The 16,595-nt window shown below is 37.2% G+C and overlaps 1 protein-coding gene across 7 annotated transcripts in view; it reads right to left on the bottom strand.

The window, feature by feature from the left end:
• Positions 1 to 16,595, bottom strand: part of SBF2 (SET binding factor 2) — a 283,574-nt gene that overhangs the window by 5,169 nt on the left and 261,810 nt on the right. For all 7 annotated transcript variants that reach the window (XM_075048066.1, XM_075048070.1, XM_075048067.1 and 4 more), the window contains 6 exons: positions 13,843 to 13,969; positions 12,386 to 12,513; positions 10,166 to 10,399; positions 3,555 to 3,659; positions 717 to 910; positions 208 to 295 (listed from right to left, as the gene is read on the bottom strand). In XM_075048066.1, the coding sequence (XP_074904167.1) occupies positions 208 to 295; positions 717 to 910; positions 3,555 to 3,659; positions 10,166 to 10,399; positions 12,386 to 12,513; positions 13,843 to 13,969 (876 nt within the window). The remainder of the gene's footprint in view (positions 1 to 207; positions 296 to 716; positions 911 to 3,554; positions 3,660 to 10,165; positions 10,400 to 12,385; positions 12,514 to 13,842; positions 13,970 to 16,595) is intronic.

The raw sequence follows: 16,595 nt of genomic DNA on the forward strand, positions 1-16,595 counted from the left end.
CAAAACACTAAAAAGCCTCTGTCCATTCAGAATGCTGTATCAGCTACAAGATAAACATAGATATGTGGTCTATAGTGACATAACACACACATTGCATCTGAATATAATCATTATCAGTATTATTTGTAAAATCGATCTATACAAACCCAGTACATAAAAAAGCAGCAAACTAGTAATAAAAAAATCCATTATCTGAAAAGGTTTTACCTGATGTTTTGTCACATCCAGCACAAACCAGCGAGGTTTCCAACCTTTTAGTAAAGCTCCTCTTTTGTATAGCGTACCTTCAAAAGATCTGAAAGGTACAGAAAATACAAGTGGCATGCAATTCCATAATAGGAATACTGGTGATGCATAAAAGCCCCCAAATGACTACACATATTCAAACACTTCTTTAACTGCAGTATAACAAATTGGTTTTAAACCAATAGTTTAGTTATTGGTAACTGTGATACACAGATAAACACTGTTTCAGTACTTCTGATGCATTAAATGTGCAGCTACAATCTGCTAGTGCATGTAAATGGGAAGATTGAAAGATACTGCTAGGAGATGAGGCCCACACATCAAGACAACTAAACGTAATTAAAACCACAAAGAAGGAATAAAGTAGAGCAAAGCATTGTGTGCATATGAAAATTTCATTTTTTTTCCTAAGGCAGAAACTTGTACCAATCTAATACAGGGTTCATAAATACTCTGGTTATTCAGTTTACCTATTTTCATCATTCTTTGATGTGAAATGATTGTATAGCGTCGTTGTTCTTCTATCTACTCCATTAGAGGGAGAGATACTTGCACTCTGTTCCTCACCCAGCCCACTGTCAGGTATTTCCAACAAAGACCTCTTTTGATAGGAATGTAGATTGGTTGACATCATCCCTGAGGAGCCAGAAGGATGTCTCCGGAGCTAAAAAAGATGAAAATAAAAGAAAAAAGGTAACGCAACATGCCTTGCATTGCGAGACTGTCTCAACATTATACAGGTAATACACGGTACAACATGTAAGTTGTGAATTGTTATGAGGCCAAAAAATATCTTCATAATACAAGTCAGTGCTCAGAAAAGAAGTCAGAGGGATGGCAATTCAATGCATTTCTTAGGCAAAAGGGTTCACATGGTATGAGAAATCAGTATTTCAGAAAAGCCTTGTATATTCCAGTCACATAATCTTGAACAATGTTTCCCTTGCTTTCTCAGAAGCCTCTAGAACTAGTCAGACATTTGGATACAAAAAATTTCCCTAATTTGGAAGAAGGGAAGGGAAGGGAAGGGAAGGGAAGGGAGGGGAAGGGAGGGGAAGGGAGGGGAAGGGAGGGGAAGGGAGGGGAAGGGAGGGGAAGGGAGGGGAAGGGAGGGGAAGGGAAGGGAAGGGAAGGGAAGGGAAGGGAAGGGAAGGGAAGGGAAGGGAAGGGAAGGGAAGGGAAGGGAAGGGAAGGGAAGGGAAGGGAAGGGAAGGGAAGGGAAGGGAAGGGAAGGGAAGGGAAGGGAAGGGAAGGGAAGGGAAGGGAAGGGAAGGGAAGGGAAGGGAAGGGAAGGGAAGGGAAGGGAAGGGAAGGGAAGGGAAGGGAAGGGAAGGGAAGGGAAGGGAAGGGAAGGGAAGGGAAGGGAAGGGAAGGGAAGGGAAGGGAAGGGAAGGGAAGGGAAGGGAAGGGAAGGGAAGGGAAGGGAAGGGAAGGGAAGGGAAGGGAAGGGAAGGGAAGGGAAGGGAAGGGAAGGGAAGGGAAGGGAAGGGAAGGGAAGGGAAGGGAAGGGAAGGGAAGGGAAGGGAAGGGAAGGGAAGGGAAGGGAAGGGAAGGGAAGGGAAGGGAAGGGAAGGGAAGGGAAGGGAAGGGAAGGGAAGGGAAGGGAAGGGAAGGGAAGGGAAGAAGGGAAGGGAAGGGAAGGGAAGGGACAAGGGAGGAAGGAAAGAAGAAGAGTGCAGTTTCCAAGAGCTACATTATAGATCCAAATTATTTTAGTAGAATCTCAACAACCTGGAACAAAAGGGATCCTAAATTTGGTCTTAATCTAAATGACAGCATCCTAGAGAGAGAGTTCTTTGTGGTTGACCCTTAGCTATTGCATTTATCTGAGAACCCTTAAATAACATCTAGGACAGGAGACTGATGTCAGGTATATTTATACTTGCATTTTCTTTTCTGCTTCCAATTCAATAAAAAAATCCTCTGCTTTGCTAGGATAAAATTTTTTTTCATCTTGAATTTGTCTAGGGTATAAAGTGAACTTGAATGACTCTGACAGACATAAAGCATATTGCTTTCCTGAGACCAAAGGACAAATAAAAAAGTAGTGCTGCAGACTAACCATTGCAGAGGCTGGCAAATTTGAACAAGCACATGAAGCTGAAGAGTTAGGGTACAGTCTTGAGCTGGTAACTCACTGTGCCAAGCTTATAGGGAAAGCTCACAAAAAGCAGTATCTAACATTCTTACCAGTGCATGTAGATAGCAAAGAGGCAGCCTTTGACTTAGAAAATACCTATATTGTCAGCTGTTCTTTTTACTGTGGTGTTCTGGTTTTGGCTGGGATAGAGTTAATTTTCTTTCTAGTAGCTGGTATAGTGTTATGGTTTGGGTTTGGTATGAGAATAATGTTCATAACACACTGATGTTTTCAGTTGTTGCTAAGCAGTGTTTATGCTAAGTCAAGGATTTTTCAGCTTCTCATGCCCAGCCAGCAAGAAGGCTGGAGGGGCACAAGAAGTTGGGAGGGGACACAGCCAGGACAGCTGACCCAAACTGGCCAAAGGGGTATTCCAGACCATGGGACGTCATGCCCAGTATATAAACTGGAGGGAGTTGGCCTGGGGGGTGCAGATCGCTGCTCGGGAACTAACTGGGTATTGGTCAGCGAGTGGTGAGCAATTGCATTGTGCATCACTTGTTCTGTACCTCCCAATTCTTTTATTATTACTATTATCATTTTAATATTGTTATTATTATCATTAGTATTTTCTTCCTTTCTGTTCTATTAAACCATTCTTATCTCAACCCACGAGTTTTACTTTTTTCCCAATTCTCTGCCCCATCCCACTGGATGGGGGGAAGTGAGTGAGTGGCTGCGTGGTGCTTAGTTGCTGGCTGGAGTTAAACCACGACATGCAGTCAAGAATTGGAAACACAAGCATGAACACTTCCTACCTTTACTAGAGTCTACAATTTCAAAATTCCATTTAGACATAGAAATGTCTTTACTCATCTCTGAAACGCTGTGATTTCCTTTTGGCTACTTTCAGGAACTGAGGTTTTTTGTACTTCAAGAATCTTTTAAATATATAAAATCATATAATTGTGTATTAGTAAAACGCTCATGCTCATTTTGTCTGTATGCCTTAATCTACTCTGGAAAAGCAATTAGACAAATAGCACAAGTATAAATATATTTTTCTACATGCAGAAACACAGAGCCAGTATCATGGGTTAGAACAACATATTTAATTTTTCGAAAGCAGTATTTTACTCCAAGAAATACAGTGATTTTGTCAGTGCCTGAGGTAGCCTGTATAGCAAGAATGGAATTACTCTATTGGATGAGCTCTTTTACTACTTACATTGTCTTGTCTGGTGTCATCCTTTAGATTCATTTTGACCCTTTCCCACAAAAGCTGCCACCTTTCTGGGCTCTGATTTAATTTACTTTCCAACCTTTCGATCTCCTGAAATAAATAACAAGGGTTTTCTTAGGGATAAACATTTCTAACCCATCACTTCCTGGCAATCATTTTTATACAACCATTTTCTTGTCGATGTTTTTACACAGGGAACTTTTAGGCCATGTTGCCCAGTGAAGTACAAAAACTTCTGTCAAACCAGCTATAAACTGAAATCAACCAGACTCAGGAGTCAAAGGCAACCCAGTACAGCACCAGCCACCTCGTTCTTCTTGCATGTTGCAGGTTGGAGAAGCCATTATGCTTTCAATTCTCTGCCAGTTCTCCTCAACACACAAAACTCAACACCAATTGCCATAATAGAAACACAACAATGATAAAGATAGACCATATTTTATAAAAATATTTACAAAGAACAAATTCTGTGCTGTGACACCAACATTATACATTGCCAATATTAACATTTACCCTCATTTATAAAATGTGATACAAAGCTGTAATAAAAGAAGGAAATGAAACAGAAAGATTTATTCAATTTGGATGCCAAACTGTAACAACATGTTCTTGTTGTGGAACTTGGGAATATGACCTACGCTGATAACCTCCAGTTAGGGTTATTTCCTGTTAATAAGACAGTGCATGCAAAGTTAAGTAAAAAGAGGCAATTTCATTAGTTTATGTTTGCTTGTGAACACTTGTCGATACATTTGTCATTACTTTGATGTGTGGTCCATATTCCTTGCCATGCTTCCTTTCTGTATTTTTACTTTCAACAACTGTGTTGTTATGAAAATCTGATTCTTAATGAAATCAAATTAAAAACTCAGTTTTGCAAATCCAATTGAGAATTGATGATGGAACAAAAAATTGCTGTAGGACAGAGAATTCCCATGTTATATAAAAGCCAACTAAAACCCAAGACATTTATTTTCAAAGTAGAGACAGTAAGTCTCTGCCTTTATTTACTTCTACTATACCAAATGATTAAAGTAGATTTCATAACATTCTCCAACTCCTACTGGTCTTTTAGAATGACAGTTTCTTCAGAAAATTGTTATTGATTGAAAGACTTACAGAAAATGACTATATTTTTAAGGTAAGAAAACATTTTGACCAGGAAATTAACTCCTGAACTAAATTTTGAACTCTGAAGTGAAAATAAAAAAGCCAGTATTTGACAGTTTAACAAGGACAAAATATTTCTACAAACTCTTCCTTGCTGAAGGTAAATTAGAAAACTCAAAAGTCAAACTAAATATAAGAAATCTGGCTTAACAGCAAGAATGAAACCAGAAGTTTTAAATACTGAAGGCTGCTGAAAGCCACATATATTTTACATATTATGGGACTCTCTCTCTGCCTAGAAAAAAACCAGAATAGTTTTCTTTGGAGTATCTTCACAGGTAGACACAAAAATAAGGAATGGTGAACACAAGCAAGACTAAAGGCTTCTCTAGATTACTTGTTCCTCTCTCAAAATGCTGAGTGTAAAACACTTCCTGATGGGATACATGCGAATGAATCAATTTATCACAGACTTTTTATGTAAAAGGCTTTCCAAAGTACTGCAAAAGGATACCAGCTCTTCAGTGCTAAAAGTCAGTCAGGTTTTAATCTGATCATTCTCCTTCTGCCCTAGTCTTGACTTCTGAGTACGAGTCTCTCTTTGCAGAATGTAGAAGTAACTGAAACTTGTTACTTAGCAACTGGGTCACATTCCTTCTTTTCTGGCTCCACAATGAGTAGTGCTTCCAGGACTTAAAATGAAAAACTTTCAACAATCTCCTATATATAACTTGAAAAGTTCAGAATAAATTCTCCTTTAATAAACCCCATGTAAAAAACTTACATGGCAATAAATCACTAAGATTTACTCTTGCCTCTTCAGTTTTAAATTTTACTGAAAACATCAGACTTTTTTCCTTCTGTATGTGGAATTGACTATGAATTGCATTTCCTTTAAAGAAAATTCCTTAAATTTATCTTTCTGGTTCAACTCCTGTTGCCTAGACTTACGGGAGCAGGAGTCAATATGTATAAAAAGAAAGGTTACAACAAATACAATTGTATGAATATCCATTTTCTGAAATTAGTAATTACAAGCAATTAGCATTACTGTGCCTTTCAAAAGTTGTATTTGGTAAGTAATCTGCTTTGCAGTATTTGAATGGTACAGACAAGAGTTAACTCTGCAGACACTCCAGAACTGTGCAGACTGATGACTTCCTTTGTATCCACAATGTGTTTGTGCACACACAAAACAATATGGACAAAGTTCTACACTAGTGAACTGTCTTGACTGTGACAGAGCACCCTGTTTTGGAAGTCCTTCCTTGTCAGTATTTTCTCTTTAACTCCTGGGCTAGAAGGCTCCTGAGACTTTGACTACAGACAGAAAGATGCTGAATGCGTATCCAGTGATGGAACTGCTGCCTCTGTCAAGTGTTCAGACTTGTGTGTGCAACAAGTTGTACGTGACTAGTTGTTCAATATTTGGAATAAACTTTTTGGTTCACTTTGACGGATCAGCCTTTTTGGTACATAACCGAAAGTTATAAAACAGCTCACAATCAGAAGTGCTATTTTTATTGTTTTGCTGTTTATTCATTGACCCCTTACATAACTTTTGTTCTTTACGGCATATATTTACGGCAGAGTTGATTTGGGTGACTGGCATCCTGAAGTGGCATCTTTGAATTTGCCAACCTCTCTCTGAGCAATCACCATCTAGTGTTAAGTGATATAACTGCTTATTTGTAAGAATAAGACATACAGGTTCATCTCTCACAATTCTTAAAAGTACCAGAATCTGAGCCACTCCCAATGAATTATGGGGACTGAATACCTGTGTAGGAACATTAGCAAATTAGTGGGAAACAGTGGAGATGTGTCTGCCGTCAAGGATTTGACTTGCATTTTCACTGAAATATAGGTAGATTACTACCTCTAATACAACCAGCAACCACGCATATATCACAGAATGGTTGAAATTGGAAGTGACCTCTGGAGGTTGCCAGGTCCAACCCCCCTGCTGAAGCAGGGCTACCCAGAGCCAGTTGCCCAGGACCGTGTCCAGATGGCTCTTGAGTATCTCCAAGGATGGAGACTCCACAACCTCTCTGGGCAACCTGTGCCGGTGCTTGGTCACCCTCACAGTGAAAAAGTGTTTCCTGACGTTCAGATGGAACCTCCCATGTTTCAATTTGTGCCCATTGCCTCTGGTCCTGTCATGGGGCACCACTGAAAAGAATTTGGCTCCATCTTCTTTACACCTTCTCTTCAGTTATCTATATACATTGATAGATTCCCTCCTGAGCCTTCTCTTCCACAGGCTGAACAGTTGCAGCTCTCTCAGCCTTTCCTCACATGAGAGATGCTCCAGTCCCTTAATCAGCTTTGTGGCCATTTGCTGGACTCTCTCCAGTAGCCCCATCTCTCTCTTGTACCAGGGAGCCTAGGACTGGGCATAGTACTCCAGGTTTGGCCATAGCAGGGCTGAATAGACGGAAAGGATCACCTGCCTCAACCTGCAGGCAACACTCTTAATCCAACTAGCCATTGCTGCTGCAAGGGCATGTTGTTGGCTCATGGTCAGCTTGCTGTTCCCTAGGACCCCCAGGGCTCTTTCTGCAAAGCCGTTTTCCAGCTGGACACCCCCAGCATACATTGGTGCCAGGGTTGTTTCTCCCCAGGTGCAGGACTTTGCACTTCCCTTTGCTGAACGTCACTCAGATAAGTTAGTTCATTTATAATGTATCACAACATACTCAAGTCAAAGGATCATCTGAAGAGCTAGTCTTTATGGGAAACATTTAACCCAGAACTTTAGCCTGTACTAAAGACATGGCTCTTGGATGTGTTACACTGTGGTATTATCTTATTGAATTTTACAAGCAAGGCAAGCAAGTACTTACAGAAAAAAAAAAGCAGCAAGAACCTCAAAGTTCCTGTCAAATGAGTTGCTTTTGAGTTTTGTGGAGAGATCTACCTTTTTTAAATGGAGAAAATATTTTATAACTATTTGCAACTAATCTCTGAAAGAAAAAGAGGCATAGGTGTGCTGTTTCACAATTACCTTTCATTGTCTTTAAAAAAATGGATGGATAGCTACTCTTACTATTGGTACCTTGTTTCTGATTTCTGTCATACAGAAAGGCCATCAGAAAATAGCCTTAAAGGGAAGTACCTCTGTTTTGATCTGCTTTTGAACATTTATGTCTCCAAAGTACGTTTTTGAGAATTAAAGATTTGAACAACCTAGCTCATATTTGTTGGCTGCCTCTGATGTGGTAGAAGTGAATTGAGAAGCTGTATACAGAAATCTGTATTTTAAAATGCATTTTATCATCTACAATCTGTAAAAGGCTTCGTTTAGGACTAAACGAATGAAATGTGCAGATTGGTTAACTTCCTAAAACTCAAAACCACAAGGATTTATGGAAAACATAGAGCCATCACACACATCTGGTTAGAGGTGGATTCTTATGTACCCAAAACACAATAGAACATGTACTGCAAAAAAAATTACACCTTTTGCTCTTAATAGAAGAGCACCACATTCTGCCAACGAAAATTCTGAATTAAGACACTCAATAACTTCTCTGTTTCAGCTTTACATCCTGAAAAGCACTATCTAGTTTTCAACTGAAAAATATCTTTAGAACAAACAAATTTGGGCTTATCATTATAAACTAAGGGAGACTCAATCTTCCCTAGTAATTTACCATTGCTAAATATGGTCTCAGTTCAAACATTTTTTGGATACCAACACATTCTTAATGGATTTATGATTAGAGAGAGGTCTTTCTCCTACATCAGCAATAGCCCTAAATTAACAACTTGTTTTAGAAGAAAGTTCACTTTGCTTTTTAAAATTAGAAGAGTATTTTTTTAACCTTTATACAACCTCTTCAAAGTTTTCCAAACGTTCCTCTCCATTGCTATCTTTTATTACTATAATCTAATTCACAAATAACATTTAAACTCTATAAAACCTGACCCACATATCTTTAGAATATAATATGGCTAATTTCCCTGTTATATGGCAGTTTCTCACAGTTGTGGATATGGATAGTTTGGCACCCACCCCAGGAAGAAATGCAGAACATTGTTGCTATATTCCTGATGTACTTCTGGCCTCTAGTTACCTGATATGAAAGCTCTCTGATTTTTTGCTAAAGAATCCCTGATATGACCCCTCCTGAGAGCCAGATCTTTCTTTGCATTTGTGAAGTTAGAAGCTTTGAGAAGTTCTGGCTACCTTATTATGAGTCAAGAAGACTTTTACAAATGATTTTTTTTTTTTTAATTAGGCATTGTTCCTGTGTTTGATCAATTATGATTGGAAGGAATGGACCAAATGAAATTTGAGGAATGTGCCAGAATAAAGCTAACTCTCTAGCAAAAGCAAGTCTATCATCAAGGACTCAAATCCATTCAGAAACTTGGTGCCTTAAGGCTTTGCTAAAAGTCAACTTTCATTCAGGGGAGTTCAGGGACCCACAGCATATCCCAATTTTCCAAGCACTGCAATATTAGGCTCCACAATCCCAGCTTTAGTATAAGGTAAAGTCTGCAAATAGTTTTCAAAATAAAAAACCTGTACATAGCAATGTGTATCTGAATATGCATGTGGCTTGAAACAATAGCTCCAGGAAGTGAAGAATGCCCTTGTCATTTTCCTGCACTATGAATTAAGATGATAATCTAAATATTAGGACTGTTAACTAACTATAATCAACCAACAAACATTTAAGAAAATACAGATGTTAAATCATTCTAAATAACTACAACAATTATCCTGATAATGGGATCCTTTTTCATCTTCTAATGAAAAAAGGACAAAACCTAAGCAGGTTACATGAGCCCAAACAAAAAAAAGCCAAAATCAAGCACCTATTTCAAGTTCCAACATATTCTGAAGAATCTAAATTTACCAGTTTGGCCCCAGCAAACATGAATAAATAAGAGCAATCATCGAAAGCTTTTTTAAGAAATTTGGGCCAAGATGTTCAGTTTATGTTTGTGTATCTGCCTCCCACTTGTTAAAATCAACAAGTGTCAGATTCTGTTTTCTGATCTGTTTGGAAATCTGGGTCTTTGTCATTTTACCACACACCTACTTTAAACTGAGTAGAAAGAGGACAAGAAAGCTAGATTCAACATTTGCCCAAATTAAAACAACAGCTCCTGCATTTCTTGTAAAAGGCAACCTAAAAAATTATTATGCTACCTACCTTATTCATTAAAAAACAGACAGTGAAAAAATGAATCCATGACTGGCTTTGTCATAGCTATTAACTGCTATTAAAGTGTTCTCCCACATAAGCGTTCATTCAGAATAACATAAGCTTTGTGGGAAGTCTGATTGATTCCCAGACCAACCATCACTTCTCAAGATCAACCAGTCAGTTTTACTATACACCTGTTTTGACATCTGTCATGATCCTTTTAACAACAGTATATCTACAAGGCAATAACTTAAACAAAAAGTAAGTATGAATTTCATGAGCATAAGAGAACTTACTGTTCTGTGTAATACATGTACTTACATTTAAAAGGCTGCTGATGGCATCAGGTTGTATTTTTTTAACATCATCGTAACATGGCCATACTATTTTCCTCTTAGTCTGAGACTGTGAACCATCTGTTTGGTCAGTTTCCTCTGAAACACTGCATTTTGCAGTTATCATGGTCCAATCATAGGAGGGACCTGTAGCCAAAATCTCTTCTACATAATAATCCCACTTTTTGAGGCTGGACATATTTACATTTGGTTTCAGTGCCTATTTGAAACAAAGTTTTATTATAATGACAGAAAGGAAGTCTTTGAGTTTCAGACTTATGATACGATACAATACTTATATTTTCTAGATTATTCTAAATTGAACAGTATATTGCATTGGGTGAGTAGTGCTGCAGTTCGATAATGTCCACAGCAAGATCTTGGCTCAGTCTGATCAAAACCTAAAACTAATACTAGCTTTGGGAATATACTGCTCATTTTTATCCTTCTACTAAACCAGGTGCCTACCAAGAACTCTAATTCAGCACATGTAGTTGGCACCCTCACAGTCTTTGTGCCTCCTGTTAAAGATATGAAAGGCACTTGATAGCAATCACCCTTCAGTTTTTCTCAGCAGAAAATCCAAGACTCTTTACCATCAAAGAAAGGAGACAGGCTCTATAACATAGGTGGACGTGCCAATTGGAAAAACCACAGTAACTTAAAGTAGGCAGCCAGAGACTGTAGATCTTTCAGAGTAGTTTAAAACAGATCACTTTGTATTTAAAATGTGGTTGGTTTTTGTTGGTTTTTTTTTTTTTCCTTTTAATAAATAAGGTAAGACTTTCAGTTTGCATGCACCTTACTTGAAGGTAATTACTGCACCAGGTGAACGGGCAATTTTAAAGTCTGAAGAGTGATGCTCAGTCATAATGACTAATTCTGCTATTATGACTAATTCTGCTACTATGACACCATTTCATATGAGGAAAAATAGTTTCTTCTAAAAAAGAGAAAGAAGACACTATCAAAATATCGAAAGCTACTCCTGATTGCTTACTAATCAGGCTACTGCTTACAGCAAAATGGACAGAACATACAGTGAACAAGCAGCTCATCAAGCTCCAAATTCATCACAGTGATGGTTCTACAGAGAAAATGGATGTTTCTCTAAAACAAAGACAGGTGAAGCACTTTCTATCCACTGAATGCTACCCTCTTGTTTTCTCCCTCCTCCCTCTTGTACCACCACTTTATTAGGCGAGTGTAAGTGTGCGTGTGTGTGGGTTGAAGGGGGCTGCACTGTTCACTGCAATAATGATCTGATGCTCATTATAGACTCAAAATACCTTAAAGAAAATTTTTTTTTTCCTTTTTTTAAAATGAGGTCAGTTTATATGGCAGATTTGAGTGCAAGGTGCTATGTATGCTAAGATACAATGTGGTGAAACAACTTGAGGAAAAAGGAAAACCAAGAAACACCAACAAAAATATCAGTGGTGCCATGGCCTTTGAGATGGTGGAGACTGTTCCATCATTATGTTTTCTGGTTACCAGCAGTGGACAGACATGCAAACAAATGATTTATCAGGGTGAAGCTCACTGCTGAAGCAGGAGAGAGCAGCACAGGAGTTAACATCTGTGGGGCAGTGGATGGCAGGAACATCTTAAAACAGCCTTGTTTCCAGAACTATAGTAAGAACAACACCCTATTCTTGCAGTTCCTGAGATATCTTGACTGTTTCTTCCCCGGCTATTGCAGAATTCTATAATGGCAAGTGTATTGTGAATTTTATATAATTGTTCAAAACACAGTCCAATATAGTGGACATATATTATCATTTGAGACAGTGATACAGATCATGTGATACAATCAGATCACTATGAAATGTATTCCATTACAACTCTAAACTAATTTCCCCGAAACTGTGGTTTGCAGTATGTAATTTTTTTTTTAAACAATCTGTGCAAACTTTAAGATCATTTTTATAATCATTCATATAGCTAAATGAAATCAAACAAAGATCTTCATTTACTTCAGCAGGATGCAAAAATACATGTTCCAGAATTTGGCCCCTTAAATGACATTTCCATAACTAAGATGACTGAGAATATAAGCCTATAAGACACTGCTCCGTCAATCAAGGTGGGTCAACTTTGTCTGCCAAATGCTTAATTCAGTTGAGAACAATTAAGATATCAAAATGTACTTGAGGAATTGCTCAGAATAACAAACCACCTTTTTTTTTTGTTTTTTAAATCATACCTCTATTTCAGCAGGGGCATAGAGGTAATTGAAGAAAATAGGGCTCCTTTTGTGCATCTTTTCAATACATTCCCAAATACAAATTCCTTTTTTGGCATGTTTATCTCCTTTATCTTCAAACAATGTCCCTAGGGAAAATAATAGCAGCGAAAAGATAGCTTTATGATAATACTTAACAAACACTAAAGTAGAGCGAAAAGGAATGTCACAGACTAAATGTACAGTAAAACCTACTAACAAATGCCTCTGTAACAAGAGATTGTACTTGATGAAACAACTGCTGTGCTTTGCAACTGCAACTATTCATTGATATTTATAAGTCTGTTCTGAAATTTACTGAAATACTTGAGTGTATTTATGAATGTCCCTTTCTGTGTGGGGCTATGCTGACTCAGCAGACCACCAAGCCCTGCTAACTGATTCTGCCCCCCACTACCTGAGGTTACCAGCCCTTCCAATCTGCTGGACCAGCTGCACCTGAAATTACTTGCTAACTCATTTCAGGGAAAACATATCAGACTAGACAAATCAGTGTTATCTGAAGTGACTTTGGAAGGACATATAGTTTATCCAAACACTACTGGAAACAGGATTTATATTGCATTAAATGGTATTTGAAAGCAAATTACTCCTAAATAAACAAACAACACCTCCATCAAACTGTAGAACCATGTTACAATCCAGGTTGGAGGGAACCACAGGAGGTCACTGACTCCAACTCCTTGCTTTTGTTCAAACGAAGGTAAATAACAGAAATTAACTTTTTTTTGGAAATAAAATGTTTGCTCAAGTTTATTCTGTTCCACAGTTACTATAGTTTTTAAGAAAAACATTCAAATTGACCATATGCCATGAGAACCATCCCATGGAGCAGTCAAATTCAGAGCACATAAGTGTTTTGCTTAGTGAACAAGTTCCAAGAACAGCCTCAATTGTGGTTGTGTAGTCTTATTAAGAGGACTCTGAGGGTAAATAAGGCCTTGGAACCAGTAAGGCTGCACACGACAGATGGAGTAAGAAGCAAATATAAAAAAAGAGAAACACTGAAGAGAATGCAAGAGAAAGAAATGAGAGGTAACAGATGGAAAGGCTTTCCTTTCCTGAAACCTCATGCACTCTCTGGATTCCCAAGGACTTTGTTTCTGTTAAAATAAGGTATTTAGTAGGGGAAACCAAACCATGTAGATCAATTGCTAAAAAACCCTGAGGCATAGCACTAATTTCTTCCACTTTCTCTTAGTCCCACCAGTGGCATGGCTCAGGAATCATTCATTCAGAAAATTCTACATGTTCTTCACCTCCATTTTGCTTTATATTCCTCAAATGGTATTCATTACATCATCACCATACAATTACTGGACCATCTCAAGCTCAGGCAATTTTTGTAGACCAAATATTGACAAGAAAAATACCGACAACTACAAAACCAATATGCAATAAACAAACATCACACATACCATGTTCTAGTCTTTCGTAGTCTGAATCCAGAAGAAATGTTTTAAATCGATTTGATATGTGATGAAAAGCCAGAAACTTCAGATAATATTGATTGAACTCAAACTCTGTTGGGTATTGGTTATGGATCTAAAAAAAAAAAGGAAAAAAAAGGAAAAAAAGGAATAAAAGAGGATATTAAGGTATAATAAAAATAGATATGTAAGAAATAATAATGTGAAATATGACAGCAAAATAATTCCCCTGTGAATGCTGACAGCTGTCTTGTTGGTACACACAAATCCTTCTACATTTTGCCTAGAAATATTTTAAAGCTAATTAAATTCATGTATTGTCTATGCTCCAAAAATGTTTCAGAGCAGATAAAAACCCCAGGATTCTTCAAAGTAATCAAACTGGTCAGAAATCTTTTACGATAACTCTTGAGACACCATGTAACTTCATAGGCAAAGATGCTACTTCTGGATGTAGCTGGAAATCAAACTTTAATTGGAAGGTTTTGCAGTGGAGTTCTTGCCATCGCTCAGAACCCAATGTAGCAGACAAGTACAGAGGTAATGCTGCAAATGATATTCCATCTACCATTACTGAAACAGCTAATTTCTAAAGTACCTGCTAGTCTACACATACTTCTTCCTTTTCAAAATATGCACCAAAATATTACAGTACAAAAAAACCCCCAAAACATACTGAGGAGGTGTCTTGCCATTATTCTTTTAAAACAGTAAAAACTATGTAACATCTTAAATTGTTATCCTCGGTTAGGCTTGGGATCTAATTCAGTGAATGTCTCCAACGCGATTCAGGAGCAGATATTTAAGAAGACAATACAAGATTATCAGAGTACAGCACTCTGGGGTAGTTGGCTCTTCACAACTGCTTCCTTTTGAACATTATCAGAAAGAGCCTGGTGTAAGATTTTAAACATGAAGTTTAGCATTCATAGCAAAATTGTTTAGCATTAATTGTTCATGATATTTATACTTGATATCCATACAAAATTCAAGATTCTAAAAATCTTGATGAGATATTGCTCACAGAAATTTCATGTGTTAATTTCAAATTTAAAATTTACTCTTCAAGTAAGTTTATGAACTGTGATCTTTATTTTCAGAATTAAGCACGGTAATTAACTGAAAATTCTTAATTACAATGGAAATAAGTACAGTTTGCAATCAAAAAAGAAATTGCTGATGGAATTTCACATTTGAAATATGTGCCACTGTGCTTTATCTAGCTTCATATCAAACTTACAAAATATCTTTAGTTCTGCAATCTTCCTGTGTCTCACCTTTTGCATTCCCACCACTCTAATTTTCCCATTCCATCTTTTCTCTCTAATCTCTACTTATCAGTTCCTCAAGAGAGAAACAGGTTTTTTTTAGTAGTTATGGAAACTAGTATTGGACTCCTTGAAACTCCTTCTGTTTAGATTTTCACATGTGCCAGCTGAAAAAAAACCCAACCAGCTAAATAAAGAAAAAAAATGCATTCAGCAAGGAAAGGTTATCTACCAAATGTACAACAGTGACAGGAAAATCCCTTGAACAGAGCTATAAACACATAGACAGCATTTCAGTCACAGAATTTGTTGTTATCATATCTCAATATTAGCTTGTGGCTAGGCATTTAAAAAGCTAAGATACTTTAAGATTTCTCAGTTCAATATACCCACACTTACTTTATCCCCACTTCTCCCCTGATACAAATGACTACATTCCTGCATTGTTTTGTAAGAATAAAGCTAAGCAAAATTTTTTCTATAATAAATTCAAGACTTCAACTTCATAGACAAAGTAACTTTTTAGTTCTCTTTAGATGAAAATATAATCCAAGTACACTAATTCTGTTCAAATATGACTTTTGAGCTGAAATCCAACAAGCTCTGCATATGTGTGTGCATTTAGACACATATACACACATGTACAATTACTTTAGTATACATTTTCTCCTTGTGTTAGAAGTTTTCTTCAAGATATTGTAAGAAGAAAAGGTTACATTCTGCTATTTGACAGGACTTATACAGGGTCCTAATTTCTACTTATGGTCCAATAATTATTTTAATACATTTGAAGAATTACAAGAATAAGCTGCTACTAAAATCCCATCATGGATCTAGGTGTTGTGAGTGATCCCTTTTCTGAGATTTCTGGAACTACAACTAACTAGAAGTTATAATAATATAATTTACTTTTTAAGTGAAAACAACTATCATCTAAAACATTTCTTTGATAGAGATGAATAATGTAGTTATTGTTACTGTTGGTGTTTTAATGGCTGTGGCTGATTTTAGCACACTTGGAGATGGGAAACATGCCACAGCTAGGTGAAGCGACTACTGTTATTGATGGTTTGTTCAGCTGCAGTGCAGTCTGCAAAATTTAAAACATGGCTAAGCTACCAGGGAAAAAAGCCCCTGATAAAATACAGCTCCAATATCAGAAATGACAAATTAGAAATTTAACATAGGAGAAAACAATTGTATTAATTTAAGCAATTAAAAATAAACATAAAAGAGAGATTTTTATTACTGTAGGCAACATAACCGCTTAGGTTGAGGTTAAATATAGTTGGTTTCTCTCTGATAACTCTTTGGTGCTGTTTCAGTTAATTCACTGATTTTAAGGGATATACTAAAAATTTACATGTAAGTAAGAAGCAATTTTTTATACTATACAACTTCAACACACACCACCTAGAAAGGTAAGTCTACAGGGACAGGGTATCTTCGAAAATTACAACTGCATCATCTTTT

This window comes from Buteo buteo, chromosome 16 (genome assembly GCF_964188355.1).
Source record: "Buteo buteo chromosome 16, bButBut1.hap1.1, whole genome shotgun sequence".
NCBI lineage: Eukaryota > Metazoa > Chordata > Aves > Accipitriformes > Accipitridae > Buteo > Buteo buteo.